At 38.4% G+C, this 23897-nt stretch overlaps 1 protein-coding gene across 1 annotated transcript in view; it reads right to left on the bottom strand.

Annotated features, from left to right (window-relative positions):
* The window catches only part of MECOM (MDS1 and EVI1 complex locus), a 326761-nt gene that overhangs the window by 57728 nt on the left and 245136 nt on the right, over positions 1-23897 (bottom strand). Inside the window, exon 2 of the mRNA XM_052638028.1 lies at positions 3791-3925. Coding sequence (XP_052493988.1) covers positions 3791-3925 — 135 coding nt within the window. The remainder of the gene's footprint in view (positions 1-3790; positions 3926-23897) is intronic.

Below are 23897 nucleotides of genomic sequence, written 5' to 3'. Positions count from 1 at the left end.
CATCCATCAAAATGGGTGTGAAAGTAAGAATCGACAAGACGTCAAAGAAAAGGACATCAGAGTATCCAGATTTAAAAAAAAAACAGAACACTCAGTAAATCATCTAGGTGTTTGGTATACCTGACATGAGACATATGAGTGCTTCCATATGTAATGAAACTTCTAAATAATTAATAAACCATTTTCATGCTTCCTCTGCACATCTGGTCCTCTTGAGGACCTCTTCTGGAAAGAACTTTCATCGTCCAACTTTCTGCCTCTGCTCCTGCCCTGATCTACTTCCCAGTGCCAGGGTCTGTACCCACAACCAGGAACAATTCAGACCGTTAAAATACAAAACTACTATACTGAAGCATTGTCTCTCTCAGTAAATATTTCCAGCTAAAAGCTGTGCCAGAGCGGTGTAGCTATGTAACACTGTAAAGAAACTGTGGAATAAGGGAAAAAATAATTAGGATTTCAAGGATAAAGAACCTTGGGTATTTTTAGTGGCTCTACTCTTTTATGACTGGAGTGTGACTTAATTTACTAGTGTCTTTGGTGCAGCCTTCATTCACAAAGGTAAATTACTATAGTTAATATAATATTTTCAGGGGGAATAAGGATATTAGTCAGAAGCTGCAGCTACTTAGAAATTATGGTTTAGCAAGGGCACCAGTGTTTTCAGAATTTCTATCTCCAAAAAAAAATCACTGCAACAATTCTGAAAACATGCAACGAAAAAGATATCTAAAAACAAAAAAACTTGAGTCTTCTAGGGAGCACTGTCAAGAAAGAAAGCTGCCACAAAGCTCATTGGCCTGGAAAAAAAAAATCTGCAATAAAACAACTTGCAGAAATCTATTGGAAGATTTAAACTCAGGAAAATCCCCTCAAATAAAATGCTTGTAGAGAGGTATTAGGAAAATGTTCACTGAATAGCCTTTGTTTTTATGATACAAAACTGATTACATCCTTTATCAACTTTACCTGAAAAACAAAATCCAGGCTGTTTCTAAGTACTTCATCACCCCCAAACAAACCAAATATGAGTTTTATCCAGGATGCATGTTCTGACTGTCCCACTATTATCAAACTGCATTGTCATCTTCAGCAGACACATTCTTTATGTTTTACAAAACTCCTTCACATCACTATAAAACTGATTTAATATTAGAATTTTTAAAAATGCATATCTTTGCAAAAGTAAAGATACGTAATTTATATCCTCTTTTTTTATTTTAGGTCATCTTTCTTTGCTAGGTAACCTAATTACCACAGTGTCTAGCTTGCAGTTGAAAGATTCCTCCAAAATTCTTCTTTTTTATAGTCCAGGACTTATTTAAAATTCATTTTATAAACTTGAGCTCTGTCTAAGAATCAGAGCAAAGAGAAACACTTTTTACAGTTTCTGGTCGAGTGCATCATTTGCTTTTGTGTTGGGCAGATGAGTTGATGTTGTTCATGTTTCATAATTATTCCTGATCTAGGGTGTCTCTTTATATCTGGATATTAAATATTTCACACAATGGGAGCGTTCATTAAGTGATGAGTTATGCTTATTCACCATTTGGCAGCTCCTATTCCTCACGGAAAAGAGTGAAAAAATAGACCTAGAGAATCTCTTTAGTCAGCTCTTTTATCATTGTATATAGTCCAACATTCACATTTCAAAGCTGACTGGAACTGCCAGTCTTAAATGACTTTTAGAAATGCATATATACTTAAAGATGAGTATGTTTATAATATATGCATACACTATTTTGGTGTCTGCTCTCTTTTGTAAACTGGGTTAAGTATGATTGTATGCATATATGCCTATCACACAAATCTGACTTTTACTTCTGACTTTCCTCTCTTGTTTATGGGTGAACTTACTTGACCATATAATGTAAATTTCACAACTATGTTATTTGATATGCACTCTGTTACCATCTTAGATTTCTGCCAGCATAATACATAAGTTTAAAATGAGAACTTACAGAAATAATAGGATATGTCTAATATTGGTCTTTTATGATTTTCCTGATTAGCTAGTTTCCCTGATTCTTCAGTTAAAATACATAAACATGTTATTCATTAAGATATGAGACCAGCATATTTTCTTTTGAAAGCAATGCATTTACAATGTGAACATCAAAAGTAACCATATGAAAATTATAAATGCCTACTCTAATAAGCAAAGTAATTCATACTTATGAATAACAAAATAGTTTCCCTTTTTAATGTAATCACAATTCCCAAGGACAAAAGCATATTTATAAAAATAATTTAGACATAAATATTAAATGAAAAAAATACATTGTCCACAAGTCTCATTCTTCAACCATCTTTTCACAAGACCTGCAACAGTTCTATCTGTTTAAGGAAATAGCTCTCGTTGTCAGTAAATATGAATACCAAATAACTATTATGATATAATTACATTATTTCATCTTAAAACTGCCTTTTGAGGTATTCAAGTTACTTTTTAAAGAAACATCACATGCACAACTCACCCATTTATAATACCTATGTATTTCCCACAACAACAGAACAGTCAGTGCTCAAAAAATGTCTGTTGTTGATGGTGACAGTAACTCATATGATAGACTTGGGATATTTTCTGTTCATAAGCAATAGCTAATTTAATAATGATCTACTTTGTTCCAATAATGCCTCTTGTTTTCTTACGGCAAGGGGAAAAACCAATTGATTGGTTTATTACTTTTGATATATGTTGAAGATTTTTAAATGATTCCCACTTTAAAGTGAATTTTATAATTTACTACCTCTTATACAGGTTAGTCAGTAAAAATTATCTGGTAGCTGGTAAAATGCCAAAGAATAATCTCATAACAATGACTGAAATAGAGTCATAGACCATATGACGCTAGCATTACTTACCAGCTTTCAATTGGAAACATCTAATTTAAACTTTTCTTTTTTTGGTGGTGATTTTTATAGTAGATTTGCCAAGCAACCAATTTAATATGATCTTTGAAACATATCTGATTTAGGTAACCATTGGTTTAAAAGAAATAAATGATGATAGTATAATTATATTCTAACCCAATGATGTTTATAAAACACAAATTAACAGGTTGAACTTCTTGTTGTTTTAGGTATTATCATACTAAGTTACAAGATTCATAACCTCACTTTATTGAGTGCAAAATATGTTTCATAATATTTTCATGATCTTGTTTCATAGTTATTGTTATTAAAGTTAACCTCACTGCATGAGCTTCCATAAAGCAATTTCCAGCAGTGATACTTTTAAACTATTCACATCAACAACAACAGAAAATGTATTTGATTAATCGAAGTGTTTCTTGTTTATAATTAAGCAAACCAAATGCATAATCAGATAAGCACACACATAGATCATACATCTATATCTACCTACTATTTAAAATAAAATCTATATATTTCAACTGTATCACTTGCAATTTCTGCAAAAATTCAGTGTTCTTGATTAGTTCAGTACTTTCTATGAATGACTCCTTATTATGAAGGCAAAGAAAAACTGATAAAGAATACCTATTAATAAGTAGTATTCAGTTTTTAAATCATTCAGTCATACACAGAAGACTACAGCATTTCTGAAGTTTTACTAGCACAAAGTGAATAAACTACCCAAAAAAGAAGTACTGAAAGAAAGTAATACTGAAAATTACTTTATTCTGCATCTTATATTTGGGCATTACCTTTCACCATATCAAAAAACAGGCCACAAGGGTCTACTGCAACTCACTGTTATTTTTATTCTTCAGGCTTCACTGATACTTTAGTGCTCTCCAAGAAAGACAAGAAAATCTTTACAACATACCTGATCATTTATCTGGCATGCAACGAGGTTGTGCTGATCATAACAGCCAGCGAACCTGATGTACTTGAGCCAGCTTCCTACATCTGGTTGACTAGCATCTATGCAGAACTTCACATTGCAAAACTCATCTAAGATCTAGAAAGAAGAAGATGAGAACAATCGATTTCCGTATCAGTTCATTCATTAGAATAATTAATTGCTTGAAAATATTTTATTCAAATGTATGTTTCCTACTTCGAATCCTTATGAGGAAAGAAGTCAGCCATCATGCATATTAATACAGAAGGAATAATAGTAAGTTATCTTAGAAGTGGCAGCGGTACTGCTTTTAAAGGAACAAAGCAATTGTAAATTACTACAAAAACTGATCAATTGGTTTCAAAAATGTCAGATTCCTTATTTTGCATAAAACAGTGCTATTTTGTCCAATGTGATTTTTACAAAAAAAATACTGAACACCATATATTAACATAATATTTCTAAACTGTAGAAGTCAATATTTTATGTTAAGATAGTCTTCCCTTGTAAGTATATACTTTCACATTTGTGCACTTTAAATTAATGCAATGTAAAAATTTTAATCTAAATATTGTCAAATTCCTTTTTAGTTTGTATCGCATTACCATGAAACAAATCACACCCTTATCTGAAGAAGAGAGTAAGAGTCGTCTCATTGATGCTACTGACCAAAGAAAAACAAATGAAAATAAATATCTGGTAAACACTCGTGCAAAACATGTCAACCTAAAGTTTTAGGTACCCTATGCCAATGCATATTTCAGTTTAATGTTTTGTAAGCTAAATATCAAAACTGGCTTGTGATCAAGTAAAAAATATATAAAAATTTTGTAATAAATTGCCATCATTATATATGGTTATGTATTGTTATTTTTCATGAGATTTTACATTTGACCTATGTTAAATATTAATCACTACTCAGGATACCTATTAAACTAAAACTGAAATGGGTAATGCCCATTTTTAAAGTTGTGTCTACTGAAAGGAGGCTATTCAGATTCACTAGCAGCAATGTTGTTAAACACCAATATTAAAAGCTGCAGAGTTGTTGACCTGATGGTGAATAACTAGAAACTCTGGTAATGTTAATGTCAATCAGTTAACCTAAACTTGAGGATGTTTCCTATCAAAGACTAAACAATATAGTCCAGAACATTAATTGATGAATTAAATAACCCCCTCCCCCTCAGAACTCTGCTGTATCTATACCTGTAAAAGTTAAAACTAAACTCTGGAGTGTATAGACCAAAAGCAATTTTGCAGAGAATTCAAGTAATCACTCAGTTACAGATTCAAATGGTTAACTCACCACAAACTTCAAGAAGCCCAGTGTTCTGAGGGCTCTAGTCAAGAGGCATTATGAATATGCCTTTGGCCATGAGGCAATTAAAGGGCAATAAGTAGTCCCACAATTTTAAAAAGAAAAATTGAAACATAGATAGGAGTAATAATTGCTACACACACACATATACACCCACACACATCAAGTCTTTTTCAAGGACACCTTTCACACTAATAACAAAAAGTTTATATTAAATAGCCTCTTTAGTGAGGACAGATTTGAACAATTTCTCATTGATAAAATTATAAACTTTAAGCTGTTTTCGTCAACTCTCAATGCTGAGCAGCTTAAATGGCAATTTGAGATTCACCCTCTCCTCAGATGTCTGGAAGTATTACAAATAACAACAGCAATACACACTTTAAAATAGTAAAAGGTTGAGATTGTTGTTTTATTTTTTGGTTTGTTTGATTTCTGGTTGATCTTTGTTGTTTATTTTCTCCACTAGCATGAGGGGGGAAAAAAAAGCAGTTCTACTGACACACTAGAGAAATATTTAATGAAGGAAATAGGGTGAAGTCAGTGAAATGCAACACCAGCTCCATTTCATATTTGCAGAAAGACGTGGAAAACTTGTTAATTTCAAAGTCAAAAATCATCTATGCCCCTAGCTTTCCAGCATTCCCCTTTTTGAGAGGGCAGAGAGTTAAGTATTGCATACACTGCACATAAAAATACTAGGTGTAATTTTACTCCGTGTTAACATTATTGCCATTGCCACTGTCAACAGTGAAATTAATTTAAAAACAGGTTCATTTCCAAAGAATGTCTTTTTACATACATGTAATATGATTATTCAAATATTTCACCAACATATTAACTTTCTTACTCCCTGTATTCTTGCCCCAAGACAAAAGCTTAACTTTCTCCAGAAACCTTCCCCCCCAACCCACCCCGCCCCCGACCCCGGGTGAATTATTCGCTTTTGATTTGCTAACAGAACTGCATTTGTCTCCCAAATGTCTTAATCGTCTTGGAAATCTTGAATAAAATAAAGTAACAACACATCTTCCGTCATTTCATCTAACACACTCCTGTGTTTTTAAAAGCTGTCAAGTTCCAAAGATAGCTTAAAAAAAAAAAAAAAGAATTCCCTTTAGGTGGACTTTAGAGAAAGGCCCTTTCAAAAAACCAACAGCAAAAGAAAAAAAAAAAAAAAAAAATCCCCATAACCTAGCCAAAGGGTCCGAATGTGACTTTCTCGCGAAGCAGCACACGATGTTGGACAGCAAAGCTGTTACTTGGCAAGGTGGAACTCGGCCGAAAGCGGCTCCAAAGTCGCGTGGCCGGTGCCAGGAATTCAGATTTTGGCAACCCCACCTTCTGCGTCCCTGATACCGACGGACAGACACACGAAGGGAGGGGAAAGAGGAGAAGAGCGCGAGGAAAGGAGGGCCGACAGCCGGCAGAGAGACCCACCGAAGGCCGGACGACCCACCCCGGAGACGCGTCCAGACCGCACCGTTGCACAGGAGGAACAAGGAAATCGGCAGTCCCGGCAACGTAGATAAGCACAGGGCTCCGCGAGGCAGCGGGCAAGTAGGAAAAGAAGGCTGGGGGCGGGGGGCGCCCCGGAGAAGGGGTGCCAAGGCAGGAAACTGTCCCAAGTAACAAACTATGCATATCGCCAAGACTTTTTTTTTTTTTTTTTAGTTCTCTTACCTTAAGATTTCTATGGCCCCAACTCAGCAATAAAAGGCAATCACAGAAGAATTAAAACAAACAAAATAATCAGCAGCCCCCAGCTTTCCTGCACGAAAATCCTTTTATACGATCCCGAGCCACATTTCGAGATGTTTAAAAAAAAAAAAAAAGCCTCGAGTCTCGATTTCCGAATGGTCTTTGATAACTTTGTCCGTCTCTAGGATTCTGCTCGCCAGGACCACGCGTTTCAGATTTATTGTCCGCCAATAGTGTATTTTTAAGACCAGAAATGAAGTCTCCGCTTGTCTGGGTGACCCGGGTTTGGTGTGTTTTGGCTTTTTTCCCCCTTCCTAAATGAGCTCCGAGCTATTCCTTCTGGTTCACATCACCTCCCTCTTTTCTCACTTTCGCTTGCTCTTATCAGCCCGATGTGTAATGAAAGTTATCTGAAACCCACTAAAACTTCTTCCACTTCTTTCTCCCGGTCCAAAAGAGGGGGGGGGGGGGGGGAGATACAGGCAGGAGGAGGAGAGTTTGAAAAGGTGGGGGGCCTGGGGAGGCGAGGGGAGCTCTAGCCCCCTTTCTGATCCTCCGCTGCGCCTTTCCTGGTCGTAGACCCTCACGGGATCGTCCCCTTTCGCAACTCCTAGCTCAGCCGCCGGGTTTCTATTTCATGAACTGTCTCTTTAAAGAGGATCTGCTCGGCCATCCAGAAAGAACCCGGGGCGAGGGAGAAAGGGAGCTATCTCCCGCCGCCCCAGAGTGATCGGAAGCCAGACGGGCTCCTCTTTCAGTAAATTTTTAAAGTGACAGCAGCCTCCTCTGGCGGGAGAGGTCACAAAAAGGTCGCTAAGACTCAGTCCTATAGGGTCAGACTGATTACGGATGCACCATCCCCCTTAAACATGTAGATTTCTCCGGGTAAACAACCAATGGGGAGATCTCGCCAGGCAGGATTTCTTTCCCCAGGGAAATATCCTCTGTTTAGGTGTCCTGAAAGCACAAGTGTGTGTGCGTGTGCGTGTGCGTGTGTGTGTGTATTGGGGGATGGGAGTGATGGGGTGGAAAAGTGTTTTCGGGGTGTGAGGGTGTGTGCTCCGAGAATGGGGGTGGGGCGCTGGAGGGGGTGAAGAGGTTTAGAGTAAAGAGACTGTGGCTCATGCTAAATATCATTAGTTTAGAAATTCTTAGGAAACAGTAGCCTGAAAAGTTGGAAAAGACGGTTACAGTTTTTTGCTAAGTATTTATTATTATCATTGAAATTCGTACTCTATTCTCTCCATTATCACAGGTCAGCCGAAGAGCATGCTACTTTGTAAATCATATTTTTCTTATAAGGACTTTAAAAATCCGAAACATTATTTGCATATAACCTCCCCAGATAGCCTATTATGGGCCGAGAGAGGGTGACAACTGTTTCGTGAGTTTTTATCATATTCTTTAATACATTAACTAAAACATCATAAACGCCCCAAAGTAGAATTAAGCAATTTTGATAACTCAGATTATTTTTTAACTTTTAACCTCATGAATGTTTTTTGAGGGGACAGGTACTACCCGGTGATTAATGATTTTCTAATATATATGTTCTGTATTTATCAACACATTCCAGAAACAACACTGGAAGAAAGACTATAGGGAATGCATGGCAAAATAAGTGTCTATGGATTTACTTTAGCTAAGCTTAGAAATTTTAGTGAAATCCACCGGTTAAATGAAAATAAACGCTTTTTTAAATCACAAACTCCATTCATAAAAACAAATGGGCACAATCCAACTTAGCTCAACAATGGAAAGTTAAGCAAAGTAAGCAAGTAAAGGGACACTTGAGGGGGCGGGGTGAAGAGAGAGGATGGAAAGCGCATTTATGTTCCACTTCATCTGCTCACGGAGAGACGGTACAAGTCCCTTTTTGTTTTCTCTAAGTGCAAATAGACGTGTAAATCTAGTCGATCTGTATTTCCCCAAAATGCTGATTTAAAAACAAAAATAGTAACAAAAGGGAGGGATGTGGGGAGGGGGAGAAAATGACAAGAGGTGGTGACTAATTCGTTTCGGTGGCCTGTTATCTGTGACATTGAACTGTTATTTCAGATAATGGCCATTGTTTGAGGGAAAATCGCACAGCAGTGGTAGGTAGGACAGGAAAAATCCTTTGTAAATAACCTAAAACCCGGTCAGATATTCCCATAGAGTTCGGCGCTTGAGAACCTTTAAGAGCTCCCGGTTTGCTGCCATTGATTTCCTGCCCTTCCTCAACTTGCCCATTGTAGGAGCCTTTTTTTTTTTTTTAATTTAGCCATAAATTGGACCGGCTCGAGCTATGAGCTGTTCTATTTTCTTCCTGTCAGGATGAGGGATTTGTTTTATGATGCATTGTGTATTAAATACAAGTAATCTGGGGGAACCGATTGCTTCAGACAGTGCGGCCTGATCAGGGGGTCTGAGAGAGCTCAACTCCCCAGTCCCCCGCCCTAACCTCTGGCCCCCGCCCCCTTGCCCTTTACAAAGCTGCTCTGAAAAGGAGGAAATGATGGTGGATAAACAAAAGTTCGTATGGAATCAGTGGCAGCTCCTGGCTAAATTAGGATTTCGTGGAAAGGGCCTCCAAGTTTTTCCCCTTATATTGGGTTCGGGTGGGGGAAGGCGGGGCGACTTTCAAGGTCTGGGTACTTGCAGATGCGTCATCAAGCCGGTAGATGGCGTTGTGACCCGGATTAAGTTGCTGCATCTGCGGCCTCCAGCCACCCAGGTGAACCGGCTGCAGACCGCCGGGCGCGGGCAGCTGGGCTCTGCCCTCCGCCTTGCGCGCGATCCCATGCCTTCCGGAGCCTCAATCCCGTACCGGTGCACTCTGCAGTCCAGACCCGCAGACACCAGCTTGAGCTAAGGCTATTTCTGTGCATCAAATTCGCTTCCCCAGACAAAGCCAAAAGAGTTAACACTTTCTCTGAGTCCTTGAAAGATTGATCTAGAGAGGCGATTATTTAGCCTCATCATTATTATTTTATTAATATCATCATCAGTCTTCTTCTCCACTGAATAACTTGTGAGAAAGACTGAAAGGCCTGGGCAAACATCAAATCTCAATTTTACTTCTCTCTCTCCTTCCCCCACACACCCCTCCCCTCTTTGATTATATTATACCTTCACGGAAAGGCAATCACCTCGCTTTTTCCTGACGACACAACTTGAAGTTTAAAAATGGGGTCCTGAAATGTGAGAGTAGCTAGAAGAGCTTTAATTCTCATGAAAGGAGCCTCTGGCTATTTCAGTAATAACCCTTTAGGAGAAGACCCCGACCTGCCTCTCCTGATCAGAAGTGACATGGAGAGAGAGGAGCCGGAGGGCCGGGAGGAAAAGGTTTTTGCAGGGGGGCTTGCTTTTCTTCCGCGTTAACTCGCTCTCCATCAGGAGGTTTCTAAAACAATAAATAAATATAAGGAGACAAATACCACCACCAATTTCCTTTATTCCTTGGGATTTCTGGTGAAATCTGTTTACAGTAGTTCCCAGTTACAAATTAATCTGCAAAAGCTGCTGTCTGCTCAGCAGTAATCAGTAACATGCGGGTTCTGCAGTGTTTAGCGTTGCCCTTGAAATGGGCTATTAAAAATAATGGTTTTACTATAATCTCAAACCAGCTTTAATTTGCAAACATGTATCAGCACAGATGATCTAAATATTAAGGGGACAGACTAGAACATACAACAAATGTACAGCTTAAAAGCAGGGAGTGATTTGTCACACATAGAGTGACTTGTCGGCAGTGCTTTTAAAAAAAGAATCATATTTTCAGAACATTTTCCCAAAAAGACCAACTGATTTTTCTGCCCTGTTCTGTTAATTGTTGTTTACCAGGAAAAAGGCACTGGAAGATATGAGGTTGGAGTGTGACGTGATAGATTTCTGGGAGCTGCAAAGATCTACCTATGGCTGATGGAAGGGTTGGGGTGGGAGAGGTTAGTGTGTTTTCTTCTTGGTCTGAAAAGGGCATTAACCCTCCTCAGGCCCCTTCCTTCCTCCCCCCATCTGCATGGACTGCAGAATCTTGAAAAGACTCAAAGATTTCCAATAAGGCCACTAGCTCTGCCTTCATTGTGTAACTGTTTATTTAAAACAAGTCAATATATTAGTTAAAGCAGTAAGAAGTTAGTGCTCCAGTATTCAAGTGATTCCCACAAGACTGTAAGCTGATGCCTCTTTTAAGCCTTAAACTTCATGGTTGTCCCAGAAGTAAAAGTTCTGCTAATGGAGACCCTATGGGCATGGTACATTCCAGCACATCATTAAAGGAAAGAAAAGCAGTCCAGCCAAAGCCAGATGAAATGACTGCACTGTCCACTTTTAATAGGCTTCCTGTGGACAAACAGCCCTGTAACACTCTGCAGAGGACAATATTTAAAAACAAGACAACTTGCTGGCAGTTTTCAATACCATAAAGTTAATAAAGTATGTTCCCATTCACCCTGACATTATGTTTTTAGTTTATAGAGGAAGGCACTTTATAACCTCAGCCTAAGTAGAGTTCCCTTAATTCTGCAGTTTTGGCTTTCTTGAGGAGGCTAAATATACACTGAATTCCAAGCCTGACATTTTTGTTTTAACACTGGTTTTTTTCTTTTTCTTTCTTTCTTTCTTGTTTTTTTTTTTTTTTCCTTTTTTAAGCTTTTCAAGAACATACAAGTGCATTTTTACATTGCTCAAGTGCAGTTTCATTCACGGAGATCCTGTTAAATCCTGCTGCATACAGTTCACATCAAGAAGCATGAAATAATCTGAGAAATTGACATTTGGCTGAACAATAACTGCTTGCTAATTAAATTAGCTTCATGTATGGATATTGCTGTGTGTTTAAAAAGAAAATCAATGCTTCCTTTTCCATGTCAGAATAGGATTTTGTAAAATCTTACCTAACTTAACTGAGACAAAGATAAGAAAAAAAATACAAGTGCGTCTTTAGGACCCAAGAGACTTCCCACTAATTTACATATAAATATTTCTCCCAATACAGAAGCTCCAATTTGCCTGTCCTCTTTCTTTGCCCCAAATTCTTGACCACCGACAATTTTTTCTGTCAAATCTTTTCATTTAACAGGTAAACCTTGTAATGAAACATCATGTTTAGACAAGACAAACTAGATTGGAAAGCTGTGGAATCAAAGAGAATATTTTGTTTAATTTTAATTTATACATTTTAATCAGAGTAGTCCACAAGCTTGACTCCCTAAACCTGAAAGTGAATTCTGTGATGCTGGGTAGGTCGACCCAGCAAAAGAGTGGTGCACAGTAAGAGTTTACAAACAAACAGAGCTCTGAATGTCTGCATGTCAGATCTCCAACATACATTATCACCACTGCTCGGGAGAGAGATTTCTTGTTCCTTTTGATGAACTTTGTCTGATTTTTTTCTTTTTAATCTATATGGGTAGGGGAACTGTTTTTTAAAAAAGGAAAGAAAGAAAAGAAAAGAGGAAATTAAAGGTAAAAAAAATGTAAATAAAAAATTTCCCTTGGTCTGGAAATGGGCCCGACTGAAAGCATGTTAATCTCCACCTCAGTAATTTGGTTCTCCAGGAGAAGACAGAAGCCCTGCTGCTGTGCCCTGCACTTCATAAATCACATCTTTATGTGGACAAGGTCAGGGCACCTAACAGCTCAGACATGGGCCTTTGCAGTGGCTCAAGGATTCAGGCATGTTTACTCTCCCGCCCGGCTCTCTGAGGAGTAGTCCAGCACGCTTCTAATTACTTTTGATTATTTTCATTTGCTAGGGTCAGTCTGGCTTGCCAGGACTGCTGGAGGGTTGATTTCCTACAAATCTCCATGTCTTTGTCGGACGGCCCTGTGTGCGTTCAGAATTAGCACCCTGTTATTGTCCTTCCAGAATGGGATCCCAGATACTGTGACAGAAAAGTTTTCAGAGTGAATCATTACCTACTTCCCTTTTCATTAATTAACTACACAAACATAATCGCCTATTTGATCTTTTAAAAATGCAGATGATGCTCTTAACCATTGAGTATCTCATAAATATAGTTGGGCCAGAATAAATGTGATCTTTTCTTTGGCTTCAACTTTAAATATATTTAGTAATGACTAGCAGCTCTTCAGAAACTAAGATGAAATACTTTGCTGAGACAACAGCTCTAGGGAATAAATTATTACACTCAGAGATTTATTTCTGAAACTCCAATTAAGGTTGCCATTTTTAAATATTTTTTGTTGTGCTGTTTTGATGTATTTCAGTCCTAAGCTATTATGCTGAGTAGTTATTTTGTGGCAAAAGCACAACAACAACAAAAAATTTATACCAAGTTTAAATGAAAACACTGATAAAATAAAAACTTTCATAAAATATGTTGAAGTAAAATTTTGATAGAGAAAAAGAGACACAATATCATTATTTTTCTCTTTCTTATTCCCCCAAAGTTGAGCTGTTTAATGCAATGATGCATATACATTAAAAGATACATTCAAGAAAAAAATGATGAGTTAATATATTTATAACACTGAGAAATAAATATTCATAGTAAAACATAACACATCTATCTGGTTGTTCAGATAATAAGCATTTTTAGATCACTGAACAAAAATTACTATCTTGATTATAATTAGTCTCAAAAAGCCAAATCCTTCATTCTTCCTAACTTTAGACCAAAGAATTAAGGCACTAAATTAAGGCTTTTGGAATTAACCTCAACCATTAGGCATTCATATTTTATTATTTTATCAATTTAAATTAAGTCAGTCTTTCAAGATAGCATTTAGCACATTATGTAATAAATCCAGGGTCAGCTTCTTTCCTGAGGCTCTAGAAACACCATTCAGAGTGCTTTTAGACCCATAATATTGTGGGAAAAGTGAGTTGGAAGACCTTTCTCTGCTCCTGTTTCTTCTCCTCGCTGTGTGTCTTTGGGTAAGTCACTTAACCTTTGAGTTGGTTTCTATGACAGTTTCATAATATCAGCCTACTAAGAGTGTTGGGAAAATAAATTGGGTAATCTGAGTGCGAGCTGCTCTGAGTTCATGGGAACAGGTCAGAACACTGAGTTTCACAGTTTTTGTGTTTGTATGATGGGTTAGACTAGATTTACACCCACACGCAACGAGGAAGATGGCCTGGCTTGTACTTTAAGGATCAGAAAACTATAAGTATTTTTCTATCCCCTTTCTTCCATTCCAATGTCAGTTGCCCTAATCCTTACCCTGACCTATGGATAGAAGAATTTTAAGAAAAATGTTTTTTTTCTCTCAAGCTGTGCTACCCCCAAAGATGTCCGTCTCTGTCTGGCTTGCAGCTGGGTTTGCTCTGTCCCACCCACTGTGGTCTCTGCCAATCAGTAAGAGAGAGAATTCAGAGACAGAGGTGAAATATGGTTGAGATCCAAGAGCTTTAAAAACTGGGGTAGAAGGCCAGGTATGCGCATGCACACACACATACACACACCAAGACTACTTTTCAGTCAATATTTGTTACTGAGGCCGGGGAATGTATTCTCTACAGTGTCCTACTGGGGAACTTGAAGTGCCAGGAGGGCAGGAATTGTGTTTCTCTTATTTGTCTCTGTTGCCCAGAGCCTAACATAATGCCTCTGCCTCTAACATAGTATCATCAAGATTGCCAGGAGAAATATCAATAACCTCAGATATACAGATGACACCACCCTTATGGCAGAAAGCAAAGAAGAACTAAAGAGCCTCTTGATGAACATGAAAGAGAAGAGTGAAAAAGCTGACTTAAAACTCAACATTCAGAAAACTAAGATCAGGGCATACAGTCCCATCACTTCATGGCAAATAGATGGGAAAACAATGGAAATAGTGACAGGCTTTATTTTGGGGAGCTCCAGAATCACTGTAGATGGTGACTGCAGCCATGAAATTAAGAGACGCTTGCTCCTTGGAAGAAAAGTTATGACCAACCTAGACAGCATAATAAAAAGCAGAGACATTACTTTGCCAATAAAGGTCCATCTAGTCAAAGCTATGATTTTTCCAGTAGTCATGTATGGATGTGACAGTTGGACTATAAAGAGAGCTGAACGCCAAAGAATTGTGGTGTTGGAGAAGACTCTTGAGAGTCCCTTGGACTGCAAGGAGATCCAACCAGTCCATCCTAAAGGAGGTCAGTCCTGAATATTCACTGGAAGGACTGATGCTGAAGCTGAAACTCCAATAGTTTGGCCACCTGATGCAAAGAACCAACTCATAGGAAATGACCCTGATGGTGGGAAAGATTGAAGGCAGGAAGAGTAGCGGACAACAGAGGATGAGATGGTTGCATGGCACCACTGACACGATGGACAAGAGTTTGTGTAGGCCCCAGGAGCTGATGATGGACAGGGAGGCCTGGCGTGCTGCAGTACATGGGGTCTCAAAGAGTAGGACACGACTAAGCGACCAAACTGAAATGAACTAACATAATGCCAGACACGCAGTAGATATTCAGTAGGTGTTTGTTGACAAAATGTATCAGGTCCTTGATTTTCATTTCTATGTAGTTCGGATGCTTAGTGTGGATGCTTGTTACCTCCTAGTCTGAATTATCACAATGACTTCCCATTCTGACCATCACTCACCCACCTATCAGTTTATGCTCAACATTGTTAATTTTTCCAAGCATCAGCTATTACTCATTCCTTTGCTCAAAATTTTTCAGTGGGTTTCAGTTGCCTCACAATTCAGTATAAACTCATTTTATTTTCTGAAAATGAAATGAGGTAATGTATATAAATTACTTAGGGTCATACATGGCACATAGCATATGATCAATGAGAAATAGCTGTTATTATTACTGGTATTACTAATGTAATTGTAATTATAATCATTAATGTTCCTTAGACGATAATTTATTTTACCTTCATTATCTTGGATGAAATCTTATCTACCCCTTCAAAGTCACCTCTTTTTCTGTGCCCACCGATCCCTACCAACCAGGTTTGACCTTTTTATCTTTTCTCCCTAATTATCTGTGCTTCTCAGGGCTTTCCAGGTGGTAGTAGTGGTAAAGAATTCACCTGCCAATTCAGGAGACCCAAGAGACTTGGGTTCAATCCCTGGGTTGGGAAGATCCCTTAAAGGAGGAACTGGCAACCCATTCTAGTACTCTTGCTTGGAAAACTTCATGGACATAGGAACCAGGCGGGCTACAGTCCATGAGGCCACACAGAGTTGGACACGACTGAGCAACTGAACACACACACACACACACACATCTGTGCTTCTCTCCTGGTTGACAGCCAGTTCGACTTTACTTACAGTTGTATCTGTAATGCTCTTTTGTATCCATTATTAAAATATCAGTGATCCTCCTTAAAGGGTCATTGTAAGATAATTCAGTTCAGTCATTCAACCCTATCCGACGCTTTGTGACCCCATGGACTGCAGTACACCAGGCTTCCCTGTCCATCAGACTCATGTCCACCAAATCAGTGATGCCATCCAACCATCTCCTCGGTTGTCCCCTTCTCCTCCTGCCCTCAATCTTTCCCAGTATCAGGGTCTTTTCAAATGAGTCAGTTCTTCACATCATGTGGCCAAAGTTTTGGAGTTTCAGCTTCAGCATCTGTCCTTCCAGTGAATATTCAGGACTGATATCCTTTAGGATGGACTGGTTGGATATACTTGCAATCCAAGGGACTCTCAAGAGTCTTCTCCAAAACTACAGTTCAAAAGCATCAATTCTTCAGTGCTCAGTTTTCTTTATAGTCCAACTTTCACATCCATACATGACCACTGGAAAAACCGTAGCCTTGACTAGACGGACCTTTGTTGGCAAAGGTCTTTGCTTTTTAATATGCTTTCTAGGTTGGTCATAGCTTTTCCTCCAAGGAGCAAGCGTCTCTCAATTTCATGGCTGCAGTCACCATCTGCATTGATTTTGGAGCCCAGGAAAATAGAGTCTGTCACTGTTTCCATTGTTTCCCCCATCTATTTGCCATGAAGAGATAGGACAGGATGCCATGAATTCGTTTTTTGAATGTTGAGTTTTAAGCCAGGTTTTTCACTCTCTTTCACCTTCATCAAGAGTCTCTTTAGTTCCTCTTCACTTTCTAACATAAGGGTGGTGTCATCTGCATATCTGAGGTTATTGATATTTCTCCCAGCAATCTTGATTCCAGTTTGTGCTTCCCCCAGTCCAGCATTTCGCATGATGTACTATGCATATAAGCTAAATAAGCAGGGTGACAATATACAGCCTTGACGTACTCCTTTCCCAATTTGGAACGAATCCATTGTTGCATGTCCAGTTCTAACTGTTGCCTCTTGACCTGTATACAGATTTCTCAGGAGGCTGGTAAGGTGGTCTGGTATTCCCATCTCTTGAAGAATTTTCCACAGTTTGTTGTGATCCACACAGTCAAAGTCTTTGGCATGGTTAATAAAGCAGAAGTAGATGTTTTTCTGGAACTCTCTTGTTTTCTCTATAGCTCAGCAGGTAAAGAATCTTCCTGTAATGCAAGAGACTCAGGAGACACAGGTTTAATCTCTGAGTTGGGAAGGTCCACTGGAGTAGAAAATGGCAACCCCCTCCAGTACTCTTGCCTGGAAAATCCTATGGACAGAGGAGCCTGGTGGGCTACCGTGTACAGGGTGGCAGAGAGTCAGACACAACTGATCACGGCATAGTTAGATTCTTAAGGATGGAATCAAGCTTCTTTCATATTCACATCTTGAGTACCATCTTTGCAGAATAGGCTAAACTACCTTTGAACTGTGATGCAAGGACAGCCAAGTATATCAGGCATTGTTATATTTAATATCTATGTAAACTGGACTGTTTACCACTGTTCCCTACAGGAATCAGTTGATACACTGGTAATTCTCTTTTAGGGAAATTAGAGATAGACATTTCCATCACTGCTATTTCCCAGGAGTAGCACTTTGTTGCTCCCCCTACCCACCCATGTTGATTCTGTACCAGTTATTCAAGTTGGCCATTTATATAGGTACCAACCCTGGACAATATCTGCCATGCCTCCCTTTTCCTTATCCCCAGTGAGCAGTCATTGACAGTTAAATTGTTTCTCTAGGGCCCTCACCTTCCCACTGGTCACTGCCTTGATGGAGGACCTTATCTTTAGGCCTGAATTCTGTGGCATCTTTATACCAAATCTTAGTCTTCTTGAGTAACAGAGTTATGACAATGTTTTGCTTTACCTAAAAAAAAAAAAAAGAAAAGAAAAGAAAAACCATACTAATAGAAACTCTGCTGCTGCTGCTGCTAAGTCACTTCAGTAGTGCCCGACTCTGTGTGACCCCATAGACCGCAGCCCACCAGGCTCCGCCGTCCCTGGGATTCTCCAGGCAAGAACACTGGAGTGGGTTGCCATTTCCTTCTCCAGTGCATGAAAGTGAAGTCGCTCAGTCGTGGCCGACTCTTAGCGACCCCATGGACTGCAGCCTACGAGGCTACTCCATCCATGGGATTTGCCAGGCAAGAGTACTGCAGTGGGGTGCCTAATAAAAACTCTTAAGTGTTCCTAATTCTCTAGAAAATAAAGCTCCTAATTCAAAATGCAATCTTCTCTATAAGTGGATGCCAAGTTTATCTTTCCAGGCTCATTGTCTGATTCTTCCTTCTACTCAAATTTTGAACTCTAGTTAACAACCAGGGAGATGAACAGAAGCTCTTATAACTGTGTTCATTTATTTTACTTCATTTTACTTATCTCTGACACTCACAGATATTGAAATGAAACAATAGATCAAGGAGAAGTCAGAGTTCTATTTATTGAGCTCATCCATAGCCCTCCAGGCCCCTTTTCTTGAAGTTCTTACAGTATTCATTATGAAAATCATTCACTAGTCAGTCTTCATATTTAGAGTCATTTGGGATATTTCTGTCATCTGCTGATCTACTTACAAAGCTGTTTGATGGCATAAAACATGCTTCACACCAGCATTTTCTCATCGTGACTTGTTACCAGGTATTCCCTGAAAATGTGTTCGGTGGTCAACTGAGGCAAAGAGGCCTATTCTATGCAACAACAATAAACTCTAAGAGGCTCCCTCTTGGAGCCTCACAACAAATGTCAAAGTGGTAAGTGCTGTAAGAGTCTATTAGGCTGGTGCAAACATAATTGCAGCTTTGGACTCTGAATTTTAAATCATAATAACTAGGCTCAAACACATCTTTATTAACTAAAATAGGAACTATTAAAATCAACACATTTTTGCCAATAAGAAATAAGTTTGTTTATTCCTGTAGCATAAAAATTTGTGCTTCAGGATTCAAGGAACTCTTGGAAAGTATTTTTCTGTCTCATGCTGGTTGTGGAAGCGTTTTCCCTACAAAAATTTGTCGAGATGCTTGACAAAGTGGTAGCTGGTTGGCAAGAGGTCAAGTGAATATGGCAGATGAGGCAAAACTTTATAGCCTAATTCATTCAACTTTTTTTTTTTAATTCATTCAACTTTTGAAGCATTGCTTATGGAACATACTGTTGGGTCTTTTCATGGAGATTTGGGCCCATTCTGTTGACCAATGCTGGCTGCAGGCATTGAATTTTTCAGTGCATCTCATCAATTTGCTGAGCATACTTCTCAGATGTAACAGTTTCACCAGGATTCAGAAAGCTGTAGTGGATCAGACCAACAGCAGACCACCAAAACAGTAACCATCACCCTTTTTTGATGTAAGTTTGGCTTTGGGAAGTACTTTGGAGCTTCTTCTTAGACCAACCATTAAGCTGGTTGTTTCCAGTTGTCATATAAAATCCACTTTTCATCACAGGTCACAATCTGACTGAGAAATGGTTTATTGTCATTGCATAGACTACGAGAAGACAATACTTGAAAACAACAATTTTTTTGATTTTCTGTCATGAGGTACCCACTTATTGAGCTTTTTCACCTTTCCAATTTCCTTCAAATGCTGAACAGCTGTAGAATGGGCCACCTTGAGTTCTTTGGCTATTTCTTGTGTAGTTATAAGAGGATCAGCTTCTATAACTACTTTCAATTGATCATCATCAACGTCCAATGACCCACCAATGCACTCCTCATCTTTGAGGCTCTTGTCTCTTAGAAAAACTTCTTGAACAACTACTGCACTGTACGTTCATTAGCAGTTCCAGGGCCAAATGCATTATTGATTGATGTTGTGAGTTGTCTCCACCGCTTTATGACCTATTTTGAACTAGAATAAGAAAGTCGCTCAAATCTGCTTTTTGTCTAATATCATTTCCCTAGTCTAAAATAAATATAAAATAAATAGAAAGTAATGTCATTAACAAAAAAAAATGAAGTGAGAAATGTACATTAAAAGAATGTATAGCATAACCACATTTATTTAAGAATGCATTCCAATAGCAAATAGCAAAGTTCAACAATGCAAAATCACAATTTTGCACCAACTTAGTCATGTATGGATGTGAGAGTTGGACTATAAAGAAAGCTGAGCACCAAAGAATTGATGCTTTTGAACTCTCATGTTGGAGAAGACTCCTGAGAGTCCCTTGGACTGCAAGGAGATCCAACCAGTCCATCCTAAAGGAAATCAGTTCTGAATATTCATTCGAAGGACTGATGCTGAAGTTGAAACTCTAATACTTTGACCACCTGTTGCAAATAACTGACTCATTTGAAAAGACCCTGATGCTGGGAAAGATTGAAGGTGGGAGGAGAAGGGGACGACAGAGGATGAGATGGTTGGATGGATGCAATGAACATGAGTTTGAGTGAGCTCCAGGAGTTGGTGATGGACACGGAAGCCTGGTGTGCTGCAGTCGATGGGGTCACAGAGAGTCGGACACAACTGAGCGACTGAACTGAAATAGATGTCTAAGAAGTACTTCGGTAAAGAAACATATTTTGGCTTGTTTAATGGAGCATCAATAAAGATATTTAAACATGTATGAAAGCCCCTTTCCCCTTCCATGGAACACCTAAGGGTAACAGTTTTTGAAATAAATATTTTTATTACATGCATTTCTTTCAGCAAAACTGAAACTAGTTAAAAACTGGTAAGTATTCCTCTAAATACCTTTCCATCAGTTGACTCTTATCACTCTTGACCAAAACTGTTACTGAAAAATAGCCATGGATAAAGAGAGATAAAATCAAGCATCAACTTTTCATTCAACTTGAAAGTGTTTGGAAGGTCTTTCAGCCTCACAAAGAAATGAGGTAATCAGTAAACTCTCATCAATTGATCCTTTGCCTGTGAACTGTTATAATTTTACTTGAGAACCTTCCAAGAATGGTATGAATACCTTCAAAAGGAATGCAATTTCATTTCATTTTAGAATGAACCAACCCCTTTTATCCTCTTCCATTAAAAGCCCTTAGAAAGCATAGATTTTTACGATGGGCATATTTACATGTAATGTTTTATATTATTTAGGTTCTTCTTAATAAGATTTCGCATTATCTAGATATGTACTTCCCTGGGAGAAAGAAAAGCAGTCATTTAATCTCAGTCCACCAATGCCTGAATTAAAGGTTTAAGAATCAAACTGGCCTTTTCTCCGGTTTTTGATATTGGATTCCTATGCTGTGCCTGCTGATGTCTGTCTAACCGCTAAACTAAGTGGACATTAAATCAGATGGCATACAAAATTACGGGAATTTGATCTTTAGATAAACCACAAACCTTGACGAACTAACGTTGTTCCAGATGAATTAACTCATCATCCTGTAGGACAGAACATTTCATTGGAGCGACCACACAGTCTTCTCTGTAAAGAGCACTAATGGTTGTGATTCATTTGTGATCTATTGAGAGTGCTTACTCCCAACCCAAGAGGCCTGTGATAAATGAGAGGAGGGGGATGGTGAGGCAGTTCTCCCCAGAATTACTGCCCTGTTTCAATGTCCTGATGGTGGGAGCTAGTTATGACGTCCCAGTTGCAGAATTATTGAAAAACAATCAATATGCTAAGTTCAGACCAATGATGTAGTGAGACGTTTATCTTTTCTCTATGTTGGAAATCCTAAAATTCTCTTTTATTATGTCAACGACTATAATTAGACACTTTAAAAACTCTGTAGAGCCAGAAAAGTGTGAGGCGTGTGATCCATTTAATGGGTGTCACATATTTTTCTACATATCAAATAGTAAAATGTCAAAATGTTCCAGTAATGGTTAAAATGCCCAATAAAATCTCAGTATCATTATGAAAACATGGACATGATTTCAGGCGTGGCTTTAAAAATATCTTTTGTAAATTTTGTTGAGTCAATCCTTCAACTTCAAATAAAATCCTAATATAGCCTATCTATAAACTCCAGAATTAAGTATTAGTCAACTTCCAAGATGCAGATTCTCAAAGGTATTTGTGTTTTGGTATGTAGTTCTTGACTTAGAAAGCAAATCTAGGTTTGCCAGTGTAGTACCTATAACTTAGAAGGGCGAATGCCAGAAAGGACAGGAATACTTTAAAAGAAAAGAAAAAATACACTGTGATTCACACATAATTTCTCTTCCCATGTGATCTGGACTATCAATTTACAAAGAAAACATGGATCCTGTCATAAAATGAAGAAAATCAAAGTTATGAGCCTAGGAAGGCAAGGTTAAGATGACTACAGATTTTTTTTACAATGTATTCTGTGTAATATTACATTATATCTAATGCAGTTTTATATTCTTCCCACTTCTGCTCTTACAAGAGTAAAGCTCTTACGTCCTCAAAAGAAAAGATGTTGGATGAATCGAATTTAAATGACTCACTAAGTCCTTCAGCTATGTAACGTGTTCATGTGTATTAATTCTGTGGTTTTTGTTATCTCTAAAGAAATTATCATAATAAATGTTTATCATTTCCTATACATATCTCCCTTGGGGACCAATGCTGAAATATTTCAGGAAAGCCATTAAAAGCATTAAAATTTTGCTAAATTTTAATCTTGGGAAGTCTAGTGGTGTTGTAATGTAACATATACACATTCAAGTTACTAATGTTCAACTATTGTGAACAGAAAGAAGGAGAAAGTGGAGATGGAGAAGAGAAACAGAGACAGAGAGAGAATGGGAATGAATGATCCTTTATCCAGAAAAGAGCATGAGAGGGAGACATGAATCATCCATTCCCTCTGCAGGAATCAGTGTTTAAATGTCCTTTGTTCTGAGTATCTTGTTGCATTGAGTACAACTCTTAGGTTTAGAGATATTTATTTTTCACACTGTGCAGCTCCTAAATGAAAATATACCATGCTCTTTGATGCTCAAAGCCAAGGTGATCTTGTATCAATACTGGATAGTTTAAGGACTGAGGAACAGAAGTTTTGATTACCCTTGATTTTCAATTACTCACTGCAGAATCTAAGCCTTCAGTAAAATTCAAATTTGCTGAATTTGGTTTAGGGTTTGAAAACTATTCCATAGCCATGACAAAATAAAAAGGTAAAGTATCCTCCGGTCAAAGAACTTATGGATGAAAAACCAACACTTCTTCTCTTATTATTCTCTGTTCCCATATTGTTTAACATGGTTGAGGTGATGTCCTGTCTCATGTCCTCACATGGCCCAGCTGTCAAATCATTTTACCGAGGGTGTGGTAACAATGCTATCATCTGTTTGTTTTATCATTTGTTTTCACTAATGCACCACCTTTTGTGGCCTTTAGAGGGGAAGGTGATGGGCTGAATGTGGTTAGCTGCCTATAATGAAGTAAGATCTTCTTCTCAGGGCTCAGTGGACCACAGGTTTCCTCTCTGCAAGTATGAAATCACCTGGTCTCATGAGCAACCAGTCTCTCCCCAGTTTTCTGCTAAGTTGTAGCCCTCTGGTGTTGGAACCCTGGGCAGAGTCTACTGCTAGTTATATGATACTGAGACACTTGCTTAAACTTCTTAAATTTCTCTCTTAGTATCTTTAAAAGTATGTTAATGGCACCTATTGGAGACAGAAATGGCAACCCACTCCAGTATTCTTGCGTGGAAAATCCCATGGACAGAGGAATCTGGGGGGCTATAGTCCATGGGGTCGCAAAGAGTCAGATATGACTTAGTGACTAAGTACAATGGCACCTATATCATAAGAGGTTATTATAATTAAATATAGGAGATAGATATAGAGAGAGATGTGTTTATTTATATATATATATATATATATATATATATATCACTTATATATCACATATATATATGTACCCA

The sequence above is a fragment of the Budorcas taxicolor genome, chromosome 1 (assembly GCF_023091745.1).
Source record: "Budorcas taxicolor isolate Tak-1 chromosome 1, Takin1.1, whole genome shotgun sequence".
NCBI classification, from domain to species: domain Eukaryota; kingdom Metazoa; phylum Chordata; class Mammalia; order Artiodactyla; family Bovidae; genus Budorcas; species Budorcas taxicolor.
The sequence above is the reverse complement of the archived record's forward strand: the minus strand, read 5'-3'. Positions and strand labels throughout refer to the sequence as shown.